Below are 17,462 nucleotides of genomic sequence, written 5' to 3'. Positions count from 1 at the left end.
ATGTGCTGTAATGAAAATAGCAGCCCCGGCTAAAAATGACCACCTCGACAGATGTGGAGTGAGGCCCGGGCGGCAGGAAACGGCGAGAGTGTCACGTCTTTCACCGAGCGGCGAGTGGAGGGGTCGACCCAGAAACATGTGCAGCCTGAACTCTGGCTCTCTCTCTTCCTCTCAGGGCGCCTTCTCGCTCCCTCTCTCTGCCTCTTTATTTTCTTTCTCCACTTTCTCATGGGCTGAGCTCAAACGCCCATGAGCAGCAGACACATGACAGTGGAGCCGTGAAGTCAACGTTTCACTTGGTTTGGTAAATCAGAAAACCAGTTTGTGGTTATATTCATATTAATAAATGTTCTGGTGAATCACAGACTCACCTGCAGGTTCCAGTCGTCTGCTGAAGCTCAGGTGGAAGCTCTTAACTCTGATTTACTCTTTTAACAGAAGTGTTGTCTCCCTCCAGTGGTTCACTTGGAGTAACGTCAACATGTGGCTGCTCACGAGTGTTTATTCATTTTCTCTCACTTCAGCCATTCCAGAGAAAGACGTTTATTCCACATCCACATCAACAATGAACAAATCATCAGCAATTTACAGTCATATGTTGCATTTACACGTTGAAAAGGAAATAAAATAAAAAGGGTTTTCTGTTGAAAGAGTAAATGAGTTCCTGCAGAGAACTGAATAATTTAGGTTCAAGCTTGATTTTCACTTTTTATTCCATTAATATTACAGTTGTTGCCTTTTAAACTCTTGTCTCCACACATCTGGATGTGTATTTACTGAAAGGAAACATCACAAGTAAACAATAAGCACATTTTTCCATTCTCGTCCTCCTGATAGAGACATTAAAGATTTAATATTGCATGTTTTTCCAGTTTATACAAGTTTACAGTCAATCTTGACCCCACCTCCTTTCTTCCTTCTTTCATTTCACACCTCAGACATTTCTTTCTCTCTGCCCTCATGCGTTTCCCTGCAGAGCACCAGATTGTAGATTTACCAACGAGGTGAATAAATTATGTCAGAGTCAGTTGCACAGCTCTCGTCCGCTCACACAGTAAACACACTGGACTCCAGGGGAATGCCGCCATGTGTGAAGAAGCGCTGCGCTCACAGGGAGAGGAGTCCATGTATGGTGGCACGTGGTGCTGTGGATTTATGAGAAGCACACAGGGCCAATGTCCAGGCCGAACTCCTGATCCGGCTTCCCGACGTCCATGGGGGCCAAGTCCATGATGGGCAGCCTGGCCGAGGTTTGAGTCCTGTACTCGATCACTGTCTTGCCCCAGTTTCCATTTGATTCCTGAGGGGAAACAGAAAGTTAAAGCATTTCATTTCTCTCCTAATCGCTCCTCGTGAAATCTGAGCATTCAGGAGAAGACGTACCGAGCAGCCGTCCTCGATGACGGTGTAGCGGAGGCGGTTGTTGCCCTGCGCTCTCAGCTCTTGGCCGTTGGCGCCTTTGAGGACCAGAGCTTTCTTCAGGTTGCTGCTCTGGGCGTCTTTGTAGGCCACGCTGTTCCTGCAGTGGTAGGTGACGTTCTGGTGCGACCCAGTGGACAGCAGCTGCAGCAGCTTCATCTGAACGGCCACTGCATTGGGCAGCTCCTCCTTGTTTCCGTAGGCGAACTGAAAACAGATGTCAGAACATGTCAGACTCAAGATTTTAAAGCCTTTGCAAGGTGCACGTGTCCAAACAAATCTTTCGGGATCTTACTTTGACTCCACCGTTCATGGTGGCTTCGAACCAAACGGGTTTGTTGGCGCTGGGACTGGATTTCGTCCACCAGGCTTTGCGGGGAATATTTGCCGGATTTGCGGAGATGCAGGTTTCACCGTTCTCCATATTACAGAACACCCTGATGGCGTCTTTGGTGCTGCCCTGGTTTGGATCAATCCAGTACTCACCTGAATCAGAGGGAAGGAGTTAGATCACCTGGTCATATCTGTACATATGTGACGTCTGAATAACAGAGACAGGTCCCTCACCGCTCTTCTTCTGGGGGTAGCACAGCTTGATGTCCTGGCAGGTTTTCGCTGGGTTCATCTTGCTGCCGTCAGGAATGCGCAGGTTCTGCAGATGTCCGCTGAGGGTCTTCAGGGAAGCTTGGACACCGGTGTCAGCGCGTAGGGCGGCAGCATTCTTATTGGGGAGGGCTTCATCTCCCAACTCCGGGGGGGGATCATCGGCCTCGAAGAATTCCATAGCATGTGGAGCGTCGCCGTTCCCGTCGTAATCCATCGGGACCATGAGGTCTTCCATCATCGCAGAGGGAGGTCCTGGGGGGCCAGGGGGGCCGGAAGGTCCGGCATCACCAGGTGGACCCTGACAGAGAAATGATGATTGAGGCTCTAAATGATGAACAAAGATCTAATTCATTTAAATCTTCTCTCTGGGATAAAAACGTAATCTCGTGTCACCTGAGCTCCGATGTCTCCACCGGATCCTCGGCTCCCGGGAGCTCCCATTGGTCCCGGCTGACCGATGTGCCCTTCGTTTCCTGCGGGACCCAACACTCCTGGAGGGCCCTGTACGGTGGTTACACAGTGACACATTTACAATGAGAAACAATGCAGATTTTTAACTGATCTGACTTTAACTTTTCCCAGCATGCTCCATTCACACACTCACCCTATGTCCAGCTGGTCCGACAATACCTGTAAGTCCTAAATCTCCTTCGGCCCCCTGAAGAAGAAGAAGATCATTTCATTTAGTTTGTTTAGTCTGAAGTTTGGAGCATCTGTCTCCGCAGGAAGTTGGAAAGTATTTTGCTCACAGTTATTCCCGGGAGACCGTGGAGACCGGTGAAACCTCTGTGTCCCTTCTGTCCCCTCTCTCCCTGCTCTCCAGTGGTCCCCTTCTCTCCTTGGGGTCCTTGAGGGCCCTAAGAGCAGACAAAGGATAACAGATCAGAACATCATGGGAAATAAGTAACAATTAGTATTATTGTACATTTTAATACAGTTGAAATAAGGTTGGAAAATCTGTGTTTACCACTTTCCCCCGTACTCCAGGCTGTCCCTGGGGTCCAGCGGAGCCTTTGGCGCCCTGAACCCAAAACAAGCAGAAAGACATGATGGAGCTGAGCTTGTGTTTGTGACAGACAGAGAACATGTGGCTGACGGATGCAGTTTGTTGTATTTCTATTTACTCACAGTTTCACCAACTTCTCCTGGACCGCCGGTAAATCCCACAGGACCCTCTTCTCCAGGAGACCCGGTGACACCAGCCAGACCTTCTGGACCTGGATTTCCTCTGTCTCCCTGGAACCACACATGCACATCAGTGCTGAACCAGTCCACAACCCACTACTGGTTTAAAAACCCACCAACTCCATGTATTCAGTCTCACCCTGTCTCCTAGAAGACCGTCTTTACCAGGTGACCCCTCTGCTCCGGCAACACCCTGAAGAAACACATGACAACATTAGAAGCAAAGGGAGAATAAACATGTACATTTGTGAATCATCCACAAAGAATAAAACTAATATTAAGTTGGTACAAGGACGAACCTCTGGGCCAGCGTCTCCTCTCGGTCCAGTGGCTCCTGGCAAACCAACTCCACCAGCGGGCCCTTTGCCGCCCTGTGTTCCAGGGGTTCCAGGTTTTCCTGGTGGACCCTGAGAAACGAAGAAGCAACTTAAGCAGTTGTTCACATCATCATGTTATCTCTGTTAGAGAGATGCAGTCTGGCTTTGTGAGCAGGATTACTCACAGCAGGACCTGGAAGTCCCAGCATGCCTCCCTCTCCTCGGAGTCCCGGCTGACCCACGATGCCTCGCTGTCCTGTGGCCCCTGCAGGTCCTGGAGGTCCGTCAGGCCCCTGACACACAAACACAAGAGCAGACGTCCAGTTGAATCATCTCTGGACTTATTTATCAACGGCTGCTTCAAGACAAGCACAGTCTGAACTTGTTCTAACCGAAGGACCGTCCTCTCCAGAGTCTCCATTCTCTCCAGGGCCACCCGAGGGGCCCGGGGGTCCCGACTCCCCCTGACGTCCTGGGGCTCCGTTCTCTCCATGAACACCACCAGGGCCTTGCTTTCCTGGAGCTCCCATGGCCCCATCTGCCCCAACAGCTCCCTGAAACATGCAAACAGGTTCTGGGTCAGTGCGAATGTTTCTTTATGTGATATTTTCATTTAACGGAATGAATGAACTCACAAGAGAACCAACTGGTCCAACTCCTCCGGGCAAACCAGGAAAACCAGCAGAGCCCTGTGGGAATTAAACATTTAAAACATTTATAAAAACTATTGAGACACCGAATTAAAGTTATAACGTTAAAATAGACTTTGAAGATCTTACTGTTTGACCCTGTGTTCCTCTGCCTCCTTTCAGTCCAGTTACACCAACAGGTCCCTAAAATAAAGACACCAATAACCACCTGAGGTCAACTCCATCTTTCTTCCTTCTAGAACAACTTCGTCTGTGTTCTCCGGTGTGTACCTGTGTTCCTGGTTTCCCGGCCGTCCCCGGTGGTCCGAATGGTCCCACTTCTCCCTTCAGGCCTTGCTCACCGGTTTCACCTTTGGCCCCGGGCTGACCATCAACACCCTGGGAGAGAAGCCAGACATTAGTCCAGTATTGATTCCTGAAGCCTGAAACTGTGTTGGTCTTTTTCGTGGCCACTTACAGTAGTTCCAGGGAATCCAACAGCACCAATGGGACCAGGCTGACCAGTAGAACCCTGTTAACATCATCATCACACACAAATACACACGTCATAAAGAAGAAGATCAAACTTCCAGTTAATTAAACATCAGATGTGAAAGGAAGACGTTGCACTGACAGCGATTCCCCTGGTTCCTCTGCGTCCTGTCGGTCCTGCAGAGCCCGGTTCACCCTGAAGTAAAGGAAACAAAGCAAAGATGTTCCTACATGTGTGGATTTAAAACCAATTTTGTCTGATTACATGATCACAACGAGCCATATTTTCAGATTTAAGAAAAGCTAATGCTAAAAGTTGTGTTTTTAAACTCACCTTGTCTCCATTGGGTCCAACGGAGCCGACGGGTCCAACAGAACCAGGAAGTCCCTTTAAATCAAATGAATAAATATATGATGATGGTTGGAAAAGTGGAAATGTTTTTGGCTTCAGTACATTCTTGTCAGGTCCTGAAAATCATGAGGACGCAACTCACCCGTGCACCATCAGATCCGGCTTTACCCTCCAGACCTTTGTCTCCAACAGAACCCTGTGAGAAGAAATCACTGGTTCAGGTCGTGTTTTCCTTCAGGGGCAGATATCTTGCTCCACTGAGGATTTCTGCAGTTTCTTTGCAGACGATCTTATTCTATTCTTTAACTTACACCATCTCCTTTCGGGCCTGAAGGTCCGGGTATGCCTCTCTCTCCTGGCATCCCCTGAAGTCCTGGACCCCCTGGTTCACCAACACCACCCGCTGGACCAGAGCTACCCTAAAAGATCCAGGAACATATCACAGATGTAAATGCAGCAAGTCGAAATTATGCAGGATTTTAACCTTCATGTTTTTGATTGTGTGGTAACGATACCTTTGGCCCGTCATGTCCTGGTCCACCTGGACTCCCTTTGGGTCCCAGCCCCCCATTGGGGCCGATTTCACCTCTTTCTCCGGGGGCGCCTCTTTCTCCCTACAGGGACAAACAGCAGATACACACATGCATCGATGTCTTACTGTTCCTGGGATTGAATTTCACTATAAGAACTGAATCTGAGCTACAGGTGAACTTACCCGTGAACCAATGCCTCCACCAGTCCCAGCCTCTCCAGCAAGACCCTGGGAAAACATGATGACTCATGATTTGAAGTCTAAATTAAACTGAATTTTACTTCTCATGCAAAACAAAAGTAGTTTTCTCATCGTACCTCAGCACCGGGTTTTCCTGACTCTCCGGGTGAGCCTGGCAGTCCGGGCAAACCCTAAAAAACACCAAACCACTTTGTATTAACTCCGAAGAGAACAACAGAGAATATCAACTGATAGTGTGTCAATAAATGTCTGATTTCATAATGGCGGGAAGCAGTTTACCTGGAAACCGTGGAGTCCCTGAGGTCCCCCCTCTCCTCGTTTTCCTGCAGAGCCCTGGAAAACAGCAAAGAAATATTTAATCTCCATGTTGTTGATCCTCTGTGGTTTTGTCCACATGGTGGGAGGCTTACAGCTGGTCCTGCTGGTCCAGCAGCGCCCTCTTCTCCGTCTTTTCCATTCGGTCCCTAGAAGACAGTGAAAGTGAATCAGCATCTGGACGTTGATGAGGAAACTGGAGCGGTAAGAAGTTCACATTGTGTTATATGAACAGAGATAACGTTTACCCTTTGACCCGGAGATCCTGCACCTCCTGCCTCTCCGACCTTTCCAGCATCACCCTAAAACAACACAGGAAACACAGAAGTGGTCGTCAGTTGTTATGAAGCTTCTGATAAATCATGGATTTAAATCAAAATCTCTCATTTTAGTTGTGAATCCAATATATAAATGAATTAATGTTAATTTTAAGTTGTTTAAATTTTCTGCAAAACAGACATTTGCCGCCTTCTCCTCCTCATACATGCATCATAACAACATCGTTCTATTTGCTTGTTTCCCACGATGCCGAGCAACACTCATACTGACAGCGAAGCCCTTCGGGCCCGGCAGCCCCATCGCTCCTGCAGCTCCTCTGTTTCCATTGGAACCAGCTGGGCCTTGTTTGCCGTCGTCTCCTGCTGAGCCCTGGAATCAAAGAGAGAAAATTAAATTCATGCCGTTGTGCAGCACACATTGTGCTCGAGGCCCGGAGGAGGAACGGATTCTTCTTTATCTGACAGGGTGGAAGTGAGATGTTGACGAGTTGTGTGCGCACCATGGGTCCTTGTTTCCCCTCAGCTCCCTGAGCTCCGATGAGTCCGGTCAGACCCTGTGGAACAAGACACGTCAGCAAACAGATGTCCACTTAGGAATACTGCGGTTGGGTTTGAATCACTTCTAAATGATAAAAGACGATGTTCCATGTTTACCCGAGCTCCTGTTAAACCCGGCTCTCCACCACGTCCCACGTCTCCTTCTAAGCCTTTGGGACCACCTGATCCAAGCACCCCTCTCTCACCCACAGCTCCCTGTGGACACAAGGATATTTAAAGTTAAAACTCACAGTGAACAAGAAGAATCATGACTGAGAACAGTAGTTAAATTGAATGTGTTTTAATGTCGACTCGCCTTTGGGCCTGGTAAACCATCACCACCGGGGAAACCTCTGTTTCCTGGAGCTCCCTAAAACAAATGAAGCAAAGTTCTGATGAGATTTGAGTTTCTAATAAATGTTGCTCTCTGCTCAAAGGACCCTGACTCACCGTCTCTCCTTGAGGTCCTGGAAGTCCGATGGACCCAGCGTCTCCTCGGGGGCCACGCTTGCCGTCCTCTCCCATCGGGCCCAGTGGCCCCTGAGCCCCGTGGTCGCCCTGACATCACGTAGGAAACAGAAACCAGAGAATCACCGGAGCTGTTTCCCAACAAAGACGTCAAACAGTCTAATTTATATTTGACTCACTCTTTCTCCCTTGAATCCAGCTTCTCCTTTAAATCCAGCCAGTCCGATGTCACCCTGTAAATAAAACAAGTAAATCTCCAAAAGCAAAGTTACAAACACATATTTAAAAACTGGGAGATCATATTCGTGCTCGTACCAATTGGCCCTTGGGTCCGTCTCCTCCTGTCGTCCCCTGGGGGCCAGGGGGGCCGTGTGGCCCAGTCAAACCCGTCGGACCCTGAACGCCTCCCAGACCCTGCGGAAGAGGAGGAGGATATTTGAGAAAATCTTCAACAGGGAAGGATTCTTTAAATCTTCATAATTCCCGTAGTTTCACTTACAGTTTGACCTCGAACACCTGGAGCTCCATCAGCTCCTTCTGCTCCCTGTGATCAAACGAGATATTAACTGATAACTTCCAACTTCAAAAGAAACACCTGACAGATTTAGTTGATTGAATTCTAACCCACCTGTTGTCCTGTTTGTCCCTGGGGTCCCACATGTCCAGCGTCCCCTCTGGTTCCCTGCTGTCCTGGACCCCCTCTCACTCCGGTCGGTCCCGCTTCACCCTGGAGCACATGACACATTTGAAGTTTTATGTCACAAGAAACCGTCCAACAACCGTAGACACACAATGATGCTGCCTGAAATGAACACTGGAGTCTCCAGGGGCCTAAGCAAAAGATTAATGAACTAAATATGGATGAAATCTGTCAAAGGTTATAGATTATGAAAGTTCTCACCTTCATTCCTGGTTTCCCGGGAAATCCTGGTACACCGGGGATTCCCAGTGGACCCTGTAAGAAACATTAATAACATAATATAACAAATACCTGCAGAAAAAAAGAAATGTGTATATATATATAGTTTAATATATGGTTGAACTGCTGGTTTAACGAGGAACCCCTAAATCACATTTCCACTGGGCTAACTGGTTCTTACCAGAGGACCTGGTTTGCCGACATGTCCGGCAGCTCCACGTTTCCCCTTAAAGAAGAAGAGAAAGAAAAGTTCTCATCCCTGCCACATGGTTTTATCTTTTCTATAACACATGTAGAGCAGATGATTTTGTTTACCAAAGGTCCGGTTGGGCCGGCTCGGCCTCGCTCTCCCTGCAGACCCGCTGGTCCCTGAAACAGACGAGTGGCGCACATGAGGCTGTGAATCACAAACACTGAGCTGAGGTTCTTACTGTGTGGTTCCTACCGGTAGACCAGGAGCACCCATCGTACCAGAAGCACCAGACGAACCCTAAACACACAAAGACACACAAACGATGAGACGTCAAACCATCAGGCTCTTTGGGTTTATATGATCACAACGTCCTCTGACGTGTTCGTACCTTCGATCCAACTGTTCCGGTCTCACCCTTCGACCCGAAAAGACCAGCGTTTCCCTGAAGAAGAGATTTAAATTCATGAGAAACTGTCTGAAGTGAGAGAAGTGCAACGTGTGATGTTAAAGACAGTTAACTGACCTTGAGACCTTTCAGTCCTGGGAGACCTGGGAGTCCTGGGAATCCTCGTGAACCCTGAAGAAAACAACCAATCAAATTAACTTGAATTAAAAACTTGTTTCTAATAATAATATTAGTAGAATTCATTTAAAGACTTGAACTTTGGGAGACAACGTTACCCCAGATCCTGGATGTCCTGGTTCTCCTGGAGCACCGGCTGATCCAGGTTCTCCCTGAGCAGAATATTTGAAGATAGTTAGGATGATACCAGACAGAAGTATTCGATTAAAGTGTTGACACAATTGTTGAAACTGGCGAGAAAGAAGGAGATGTTATGAGGTTTTGTGTGTTCGACTCACGTCAGCACCGGCTTTCCCTGCAGGCCCGTCTGGTCCTCGATGACCCGGCTCTCCCTGCGGACAAACACGTTTATATTCAATCTCAACATCTCAGGTTTTTAGAGGGAAGTTTTATAAAGATGGAGAAGTTCTCCTCACCATGGGTCCTGGATCTCCAACGTCTCCTGGCATTCCCTGACCGCCAGTCGGCCCCTGAGAGCAGGAGATAATAACAATAAGTCATAAATATTATTCAAAGACCCGATTTAATCAGTAAAAGAAAATGACTAAATAAATTAAGCCGATGAATCCTCAGAACTTACCTCTGCTCCGTTGGATCCTGGAGGTCCTCGTGGTCCAGGTTCACCCTGAAATCACAACTCACTCTTTAGTTCTTTGCTTCATGTAAATGTTAATATATGTAATTTATAATAGTTCCTATAGAGCTAAGCAGCACTCACCCTTGTTCCGGTCACCATCCCAGCCACACTGGACTTCTCACCGAACCCTAAGGCCATCTGAGACGCCAGGGCTCCCTGTTGAGAAGAAGTCGTTCATAAACAAACGCTCAGAGAGATATCACACATCAGGGAAACAGGTCACCTGGCCCCGACTCAGAGGAACACTCACCCCAGGGGGAGCCATTTGGCCGGGGGGTCCTGATTGTCCTGGATTTCCTGGCACGCCGGGCTCTCCGTCATAACCTGGGGGCCCCGCGAAGCCCTGCAGGTTGAATGGAAACGTATCAGCACACAGTTCATGTCTGTTGGTGGTTGTGATGGTTGTGATGGTCGCCCACTGGGGACGTCACAGGCATCGAGGGAAACTCACCCGTCTGCCTTTAAAGCCTCTTGGTCCAGTCCTGCCCTGACCTCCAGGAGGACCCTGACATCCAAACACAAACAATACCTGTTATTTATATTTTATACGATGTTTCATATGTCTCTTAGTTCAAAATCATGAAGCCACGTTGACAAGCAAAACTAGTTTATCAACCAAAATGTATAATTAATATCCTGTAGCTTGTGGATTAATTAATATTCATCAACATGTGCAGACAGATGTTTTCTAATCGTCTTAATCAATAAAGAAAACTGTGACTCTAATAAAGGCAAGAACAGTTAGTTTGGGGATTGTAGTGCCCCCTTGTGTCCAAACTAGTGTACTTTATATATTAAATATTATCCAGTTATAGACCTTATACATTTCAGAATAAAGTAGTGAGAGTAGAAGTAGTGAAAACCCACCGCGGGTCCCGCATGTCCCGGCAGACCGACCACCTACAGGACAAATGATACAGATATAATAATTAAAGAAGGAAGCTGTGAAGTATGAAGTAATAAAAACGAGCCAGAAACAGAGATTGATAACTTACATATGGAATATCACCAGGTTCACCTTTCTCTCCCTGGAATGGAAATAAAATCACATTTATTTGTAAATGACAGCAAAAATAATATTTTTTTATAAATGAAATTATTTTTGAAGTTGTGATTTACCTTGAAGCCCATGATTTCTAAAGAGAAAGAAGAAAAAATTTGAAGTTAAAAATACTTCACTCATAGTTTTCACATGAATTTAACTTCACTATATGAAACCAATTATCAATTAATAGCAATCAGCGATTCAAGGTGTGTCAGTACATTGTGACATCACAGGTGGGTGTGGTTACAGACACAGGAAGTGACTATGAACTTGTGGAGGAACATGATTGGATGATGGGTCTCACCGATCCTCCTGCTCGCGCTGGCGAAGTTGTCGCACACGGGGCAGCACTGTCCCTCGGGGGTCACGACCTTCTGACAGTTGGACACAGTCTCACACTTCACGTCATCGCACACAGCGACACCGGCGTCACAGACACACACACGACACGGCTCTGGTTTCCAGATGTCGTTGTGTTGGTGGACTTCTCCCTCCACGGTGCAGTTTTCTCCTTGAGACTCAACTGGACACGAGACACGTGGAGCGTTTTAGAAGATAAACAACAAAAGGCCGGGACGTTGACACTGACTTGACGTTTACCTGCTGAGGGTTCGGCGCTGGGAGTCGACGTGGAGGCCGCAGACAAGCACACGGGGCAGCACTCGCCGTCCGGGGTCACAGCTTCCTGGCAGGGCCCGAGGTCCTCGCACACCACGGCCTCACACATGGCCGTCCCCATGTCGCACACGCAGATCCGACACGGCTCCGGGTTCCACATGTCGTTGTTGGCGTAGACGATTCCATTTTCTGTGCAGGTGTCTGCAGGAAACAGAAAATTCATGAGTCACTGTGAGGCTTAAAGGAAAAGTTCAACAGCTTTCAAAAGACTGGAACGAGCCTGGTGTTAAAGCCGGATTTCCACCAAATGTTAAACTTTTCTTTCAAATACTAAATCTTAAACTTTAATAGAAAACGCTGACATGCGTAACAATCATACACAACAAAAAGAAGAAGTCCTGTTTTTCCAAACTTCCTATGTGTAGTATTTTTCAACATGGCCACCGGAGGTCGCCAAAGTCCCACAGTCTGAAAATCCGACACATAGGGGTTTTAAAACAGTGAACTTAAAAAGAAAAGAAACTGGTAATTTACGACCAATCAAATTAAAACAATCATATTTAAAAGTGTAGACAAAGTGCAATGAACAGTACGACACAGAACAAGTTCCCAGAGGAATTCACCTCATCAGGTCAACCAGGTACTGGCTCAACTTCCTTTGTGTGGCGGTGAAACCGGGAGCAGCTTCAATTCAAACTTAAACTGCCGATGAAGCTGCTGCCAAAGTTTCTGCTGCACAAACTTTCATTGAGAAGTGAAGAGAAACTCGATGTTTTCCTTCTGCAAAGTGACGGGAAGCTCAGAGCAGAGGGACACAGCTTCCACAACAACACTGTGAGGTGGTGTGCAGAGGATGGAGCCTGAAGACGAGGGTTTAAGGCCGGGACAGATGAGGTGAGACAGTCCCCCACGTCCTCACACACCACCTTCCCCGTGGCGCACACGCACACCCGACACGGCTCGGGGCTCCAGATCTGATAGTTGGAGTAGCAGTGGCCATTTTCTGTGCAGGTATCGTCACGAGACAGACCAGCAGTCAGTGCCCGGGGCTGGTTCCCCGAAGTCTGAGCATCATTATGGGGTTTTCAGTCTGAAGTGTCTCAGCTTCACTACCTGACAACAATCTGTGATCTGCTCAGGTCAGAAACTGAAACTCTTGTTTCGCTTCGGATCGAATAAATCTCTCATCTGTCCGACATCAGAGGAATCTATGACCCCCCCCCCCCCCCCCCCCCACACACACACACTGTGACATCACACAGATGCGTCAACCTCATGTTTTGATGGTTTGTAATCAAACGCCAACTAGTTTGAATCTCCACGTTGTTGAGATGACGTCATTTAAAGTTGATATGATACTGTTCTTGTACTGTTACTTGAAAAAAAAGAAGTAAAAACAAACATAATTTTTTATATTATTTATATATATAGATATATATCTAATAGATCTGTTCAAGTTGGGGGTTTGATGTAGAGTTACAAATTTTGTGGTTCGGCATAAAAAAGCTGAACTTTTGTTGTACTGTTAATAGAGAGAAAAAAAAATATTTATAGTAATATTTTATAATATAATATATATAATAGATCTGTTCAAGAAGGGGCTCTGATGTAGCGTGAGCAGTTTTGTGTCAATGTGACAAAGTGACAACAACTTAACTTTCACTCTAACGTGAGCTGCAGACTTTTCTGTTTCATGAGAGAAGAAGGAAAGTTTCACAGAAACCACCATCTTCCACCTGTGGCTGTTTGGTTTCAGGTTCATGGATGCACTGATTAGATATTGGTGGTCAGAGGTCAAAGGTCAAGGTCACATTCATTTTTTTCTTCTACACTAAAATAAGCAAATGTACGCAGTTTTTTTTAAATGCGTGCAAACCCTAAAAAAGACACTGATTTAATGGAGCTGGTTGGTGGAGGCAAACTACAGCAGATCAGTATTTCTCAAGTATATTCAAAGTCTGGACTTGTATCATCAGTTTCAGCTCAGAGGTCTGAACCTCACGTCTGCTGGATCTGATCCTCGCTCGTCTCCACATGTTTAAAACAATCATGATTCCTGTGACCCTGCACACAGAGCTGGTTTCCTCAGCTTTAGCACCAACAGAAGCCTGAAGCTCACGAGAGAGATCAACAGCTTCCTGTTCACAGAGTCAATGTGCAGGTCGAGAGCAGACAGGATCTCTGTGGTTCAGTGAAATTAAACTATGAACATAAACATGTACTTTGTGCAACTTCAAGACCAAAACAGCAGGAATCAGTGGAGCTCTCTGCTTCTGGAGGAACTGAACTGAACAGTGAACTAACTCAAAACACCAGGACAAAGCTGAGTGAAGCCGCTCGGCCTCGCAATCTGAATTAAACAGAAGAATCAGTGTGAAACCATTTTATTAATCCTGCATTAAACTGTCTCAGATTAGAGATTAGAGGTTTGCAATCAATCCCAGTGTATTTCCACATTTTACCAGTAGGCTAAAGCATTTATCACTAATAAATACAATACATATCAGCAGGTAGAAGCCTGAGATCCAGTAAACATGGTTCTGTATGGAACTCATGTCCTCATGGCCGAGCCACATGTCCTATCTGACCCAGGAGCCATATGAACACCAGCTCCTGATTTAACTCCGGCCTCGAGGAGTCTCAACAAGTTCCATTCTGCCTCTTAGATGATAAAACAACACGTACACATCCACATTTACAATAACCAGACTGAAAAACAATGGATTCAGATACATAGATATGTTTTAATTGTATATTACTTATCCTCTTGACTTGTGGAGAATTTTAGTATGAAGTATGAAGAAAAGCTTCCTGAAGGCTGCGAGTGTTAAAAGGAGCAAAAGTCAACATGTCTAAATTATTTTATCGATTAATTTCAAGTTGATTTAAAAAGGGAATTCTCTGGATTTGTCCCTCAGCCTCTGGAGAATGAAAATGACTCGTATTCATAAAAGAGGAACTCTGGTGAACTGTGGGTTCAGAGCTTTAAAGACGAAAAAGGGAATCGACCACACAAGCTGAGTCTGTACAGACAGAGATGCATCATGGGAAGTGTAGTATCCAGCAAGAGGGATTTATATTTAATCTGTTCTGTCAACTATATTTATCATACGTGATATTTATTTTTAACTACACATATACATTTAAACATAGAAGATTATAGACGCAGCATTTCAGTTTATAGTTAAGAATAAAATTAAAATATATGAGGTGAATTCCCCTCAGGACATAAGTGATTTATACATAAAGGCTCAGATGTGGTTTCAAACTGAGACACTTTAAGAATTAGATGTTCAGACGCTGTCAGGTAAATTACCTCTGACCTGCTCTCGAGCAAGGCAGCGACTAGACTGTGGTTGAACTCTGGAGCCTCTGGCTGTGAACCAACCAATAAATGTGTCTTCATGCAGTGAGAGAAGATCAGACCTAGTTTCCACCACATGAATAAATCAAAGGTTTGTTCTTTTCTGATTCTTGTTGCAAATCCAGGAATTAAATAATTAAAAGAATTAAAACGTCTCATCCATTGGGAAAGTTTTGATTAAATTTGCTGTTAATAAACTGTAAAAGGAGCGAATTAAGTTTTATTTTTGATAAATCAAGAGAAAAATCATCCAGTGGAATGAAATATTTTAATTTGGTTTTAAAAAGACTGAAAACTAAAAAAGAAAAGTAAGTAAAAGTTAAAAATGGCCACCTGCTGCAGGCCCTACCTACTCATTATGTGGTGGAGCCTCTCCCGGGAGAGAAGCTGCATTTCAGAGACGTGAGTTATTTCAGGAGGAAACCGCGGAGCCTCTATTATACGTTTGGCTCAGGCAGAAGTTTGTGGTTTGATTTTATTTGGGAGAGCTCAGAGGTGCCACACCCGGAGGAAGCCTCCCGCTCCGAGGTTTCACGGCCCTGCAGCGGCCTCCTCTCTCACTATCCAACCTTCACTCCCTTTAGTAGATCCACATCAAACAGGAGCTTCTGCAGAACATTTAGAAAAGTAACAAAACTTTAAGTTTTCAGACATTTCAGTGTCTATTGGTCAGATTTCCTTGAATAATGCTTTTTATTAAAATATATCTGTCGGTGAGAGGTTGATTTGGATTAGATTTCTTCTATATTCCACTTTTATAATCCTTGTTTTACTTTATTCTATAGCTTGGTTTCTTAAAAACAATAAAGACTTAGTTTTTCTCCTTTTTCTGTGTGAATATCTGGATTGTTGTTTTGCTGCAAACTAAAGGAAGAAGGAAGGAAAGTTTCCTCTCTGGTTAAAGTGATTACAACCATCAGGGCCACAGAAGTTTAACTAAACAGTGACCACTAACAACTACACTAGCAACTACACAAACAACTACACAGCAGCAGTTTGCAATGATCCAGTCTGATCACGTCTGATTCGTGCTCGTGTTTCAGAATTCACTTCATTCTTTGCATTTCAGACATGAATTTACTTTTTCAGGAATCATGACATCACGAGTGAAAAGCCAAATTTTTTAACTCACACGTTGGCAGCTTATAAATCAGCAATGAAAGAGTTTTTATTTTTGATAAACCCGTTAAAACAAGGCTAGCTTTTCCCCTTCGATTCCACTCTTTATGCTAAGCTAAGCTAATTGGATTCTGTCGCTCCAGACATTATAAATCTAACACTAGCTTGAATCCTCATTTGTTAATGTAGGATTTGTATCTTGTATTTGTATAAACCACAGACTGTTTAACGCTTGTGTCAAGACCTTGCAGAATCGTAAACAACCTTGGCTGAAGTGTCTCCTGCAGCAGGAGGTGAAGGAGGCGAGTGACGCTCTCTCCTCCTCTCACTGCATGGGTGTGTCTCGTCTGCCTTTTGGCCAAAAGTCTGACCGAAATTAGTGGCCTGCTTCTGTCCGTCCCCTCCACGAGGCCACATCATTATAGCCGTGGCGCTCGGCACCCCGTCATTCAGCCCCGGCCTGGCACGGAAATAGCCCGTGCACGGCGTTTAGCGTGCACCCCAGCGTGCAGGGGTGGGGGGGGGGAGGTATTTCTGATCCAGTCATACAAACACTGGGACGTTTTATTTTAGAAGACGATGCTCGAAAAGGAAACAACCACATCTTCATCTTTGAGAGATTTTGTCTCAACTTTAACACGAACGTCACTTTTCTTTTTTTAGGAGCAGCGTCAGAACCTTTTTTGCACCTGTAAGACTTCCTGATGGGTTTACAGATGTTTTGCCAGATGTTTTGTGTCCACGGTGCTAATCATCTTTAGAACCTGGTTCCTCATTAAGGTTTAATCCGACGTCCTGGTGGAGGTCGTGAGTTTAACCTTCGTGAAGCTGCAGCTTACAAACTAAAACCTGCAGCTGCTGGAAAATCTGGAAGAGAAACCAGGTCCTATGTTTTCTCAAGAGGAAGAAAACAAATCATAAAGCAGAGATATAATGGGAAAAACAAACAGAGGCATAAAAAACATGTGTCAGAGTAAATGTGTTTACAAGACTCGTCTGCTCCGACAGGAATCATCCACACACAACATGGAAAAGAAGAATAACAACTTTGGATTTCAAGCAAACAGGTTGATTTCTTGAACGTAAACTCTATAAATGATCATAGAGCGTCTATATAACATTATTTATATCTGTGTTTGTTCGGTTCTGTATGAACCTGTCTCAGGAGTCAGCACAGAAAGCCAATCAGAGCCCAGAGGGCCGTCACTCACCTGTCGTGGTCTCTTCCTGGCAGGTCACAGTGAGCACCTGAGCCAAGGCGAGGGCCAGGCACACAGTAATCCCAGAGCGCACCGAGGGGCCCATGTCTGGATGCCAGACGTAGAGCGTCCTCACACACAGCCTCCGCAGACACACACGAGGAAGTCAGAGCAAGTCCCGGTCCGCTCTACAGCATCCACACTGAGAAATCCAAAAATCCCTGAGAGGAAGAGGCTCCTGGACGAGAGGTTACTGCCAACTGAGACCAGCAGGGCCCCCCCCACCACGCTCCCTCCCACTCTCTCTCTCCTCCTTCATCACTTTTTTCGTGCTTCAGCTCAAGGCCAGCCTCCTCCTCCTCCTCCTCCTCCTCTCTCAGAAGCTGAAATAGATGAAGCAAATTAAAGGCTGTGTTAAAGAAGGAGGGCTGGTTGCTATATTTCATTTTTCTTT

The 17,462-nt window shown here is 45.8% G+C and overlaps 1 protein-coding gene across 1 annotated transcript; it reads right to left on the bottom strand.

Annotated features, from left to right (window-relative positions):
• Positions 1–1,153: 1,153 nt before the first annotated feature.
• LOC128431323 (collagen alpha-1(II) chain-like) lies at positions 1,154–17,114 on the bottom strand. The gene is made up of 52 exons (XM_053417604.1): positions 17,021–17,114; positions 11,309–11,527; positions 11,013–11,231; positions 10,783–10,799; positions 10,659–10,691; positions 10,531–10,563; positions 10,115–10,168; positions 9,914–10,006; positions 9,745–9,819; positions 9,607–9,623; positions 9,443–9,496; positions 9,305–9,358; positions 9,125–9,178; positions 8,993–9,020; positions 8,832–8,885; positions 8,696–8,740; positions 8,566–8,619; positions 8,432–8,476; positions 8,233–8,286; positions 7,960–8,058; positions 7,647–7,745; positions 7,511–7,564; positions 7,314–7,421; positions 7,180–7,233; positions 6,981–7,079; positions 6,827–6,880; positions 6,598–6,696; positions 6,336–6,350; positions 6,144–6,244; positions 6,013–6,066; positions 5,850–5,903; positions 5,724–5,760; positions 5,516–5,614; positions 5,312–5,419; positions 5,143–5,196; positions 4,983–5,036; positions 4,448–4,555; positions 4,307–4,360; positions 4,163–4,216; positions 3,920–4,081; positions 3,713–3,820; positions 3,510–3,617; positions 3,350–3,403; positions 3,154–3,261; positions 2,993–3,046; positions 2,775–2,882; positions 2,630–2,683; positions 2,419–2,526; positions 1,987–2,323; positions 1,715–1,905; positions 1,384–1,626; positions 1,154–1,300 (listed from the first exon to the last, which is right to left on the bottom strand). The coding sequence occupies exons 1-52, from the start codon at positions 17,112–17,114 to the stop codon at positions 1,154–1,156; spliced, it is 4,536 nt and encodes a 1,511-aa protein (XP_053273579.1).
• Positions 17,115–17,462: the final 348 nt, after the last annotated feature.

This window comes from Pleuronectes platessa, chromosome 24 (assembly GCF_947347685.1).
Source record: "Pleuronectes platessa chromosome 24, fPlePla1.1, whole genome shotgun sequence".
Lineage (NCBI taxonomy): Eukaryota > Metazoa > Chordata > Actinopteri > Pleuronectiformes > Pleuronectidae > Pleuronectes > Pleuronectes platessa.
Note: the sequence above shows the minus strand (reverse complement) of the source record. Positions and strands in the feature narration are given on the sequence as shown.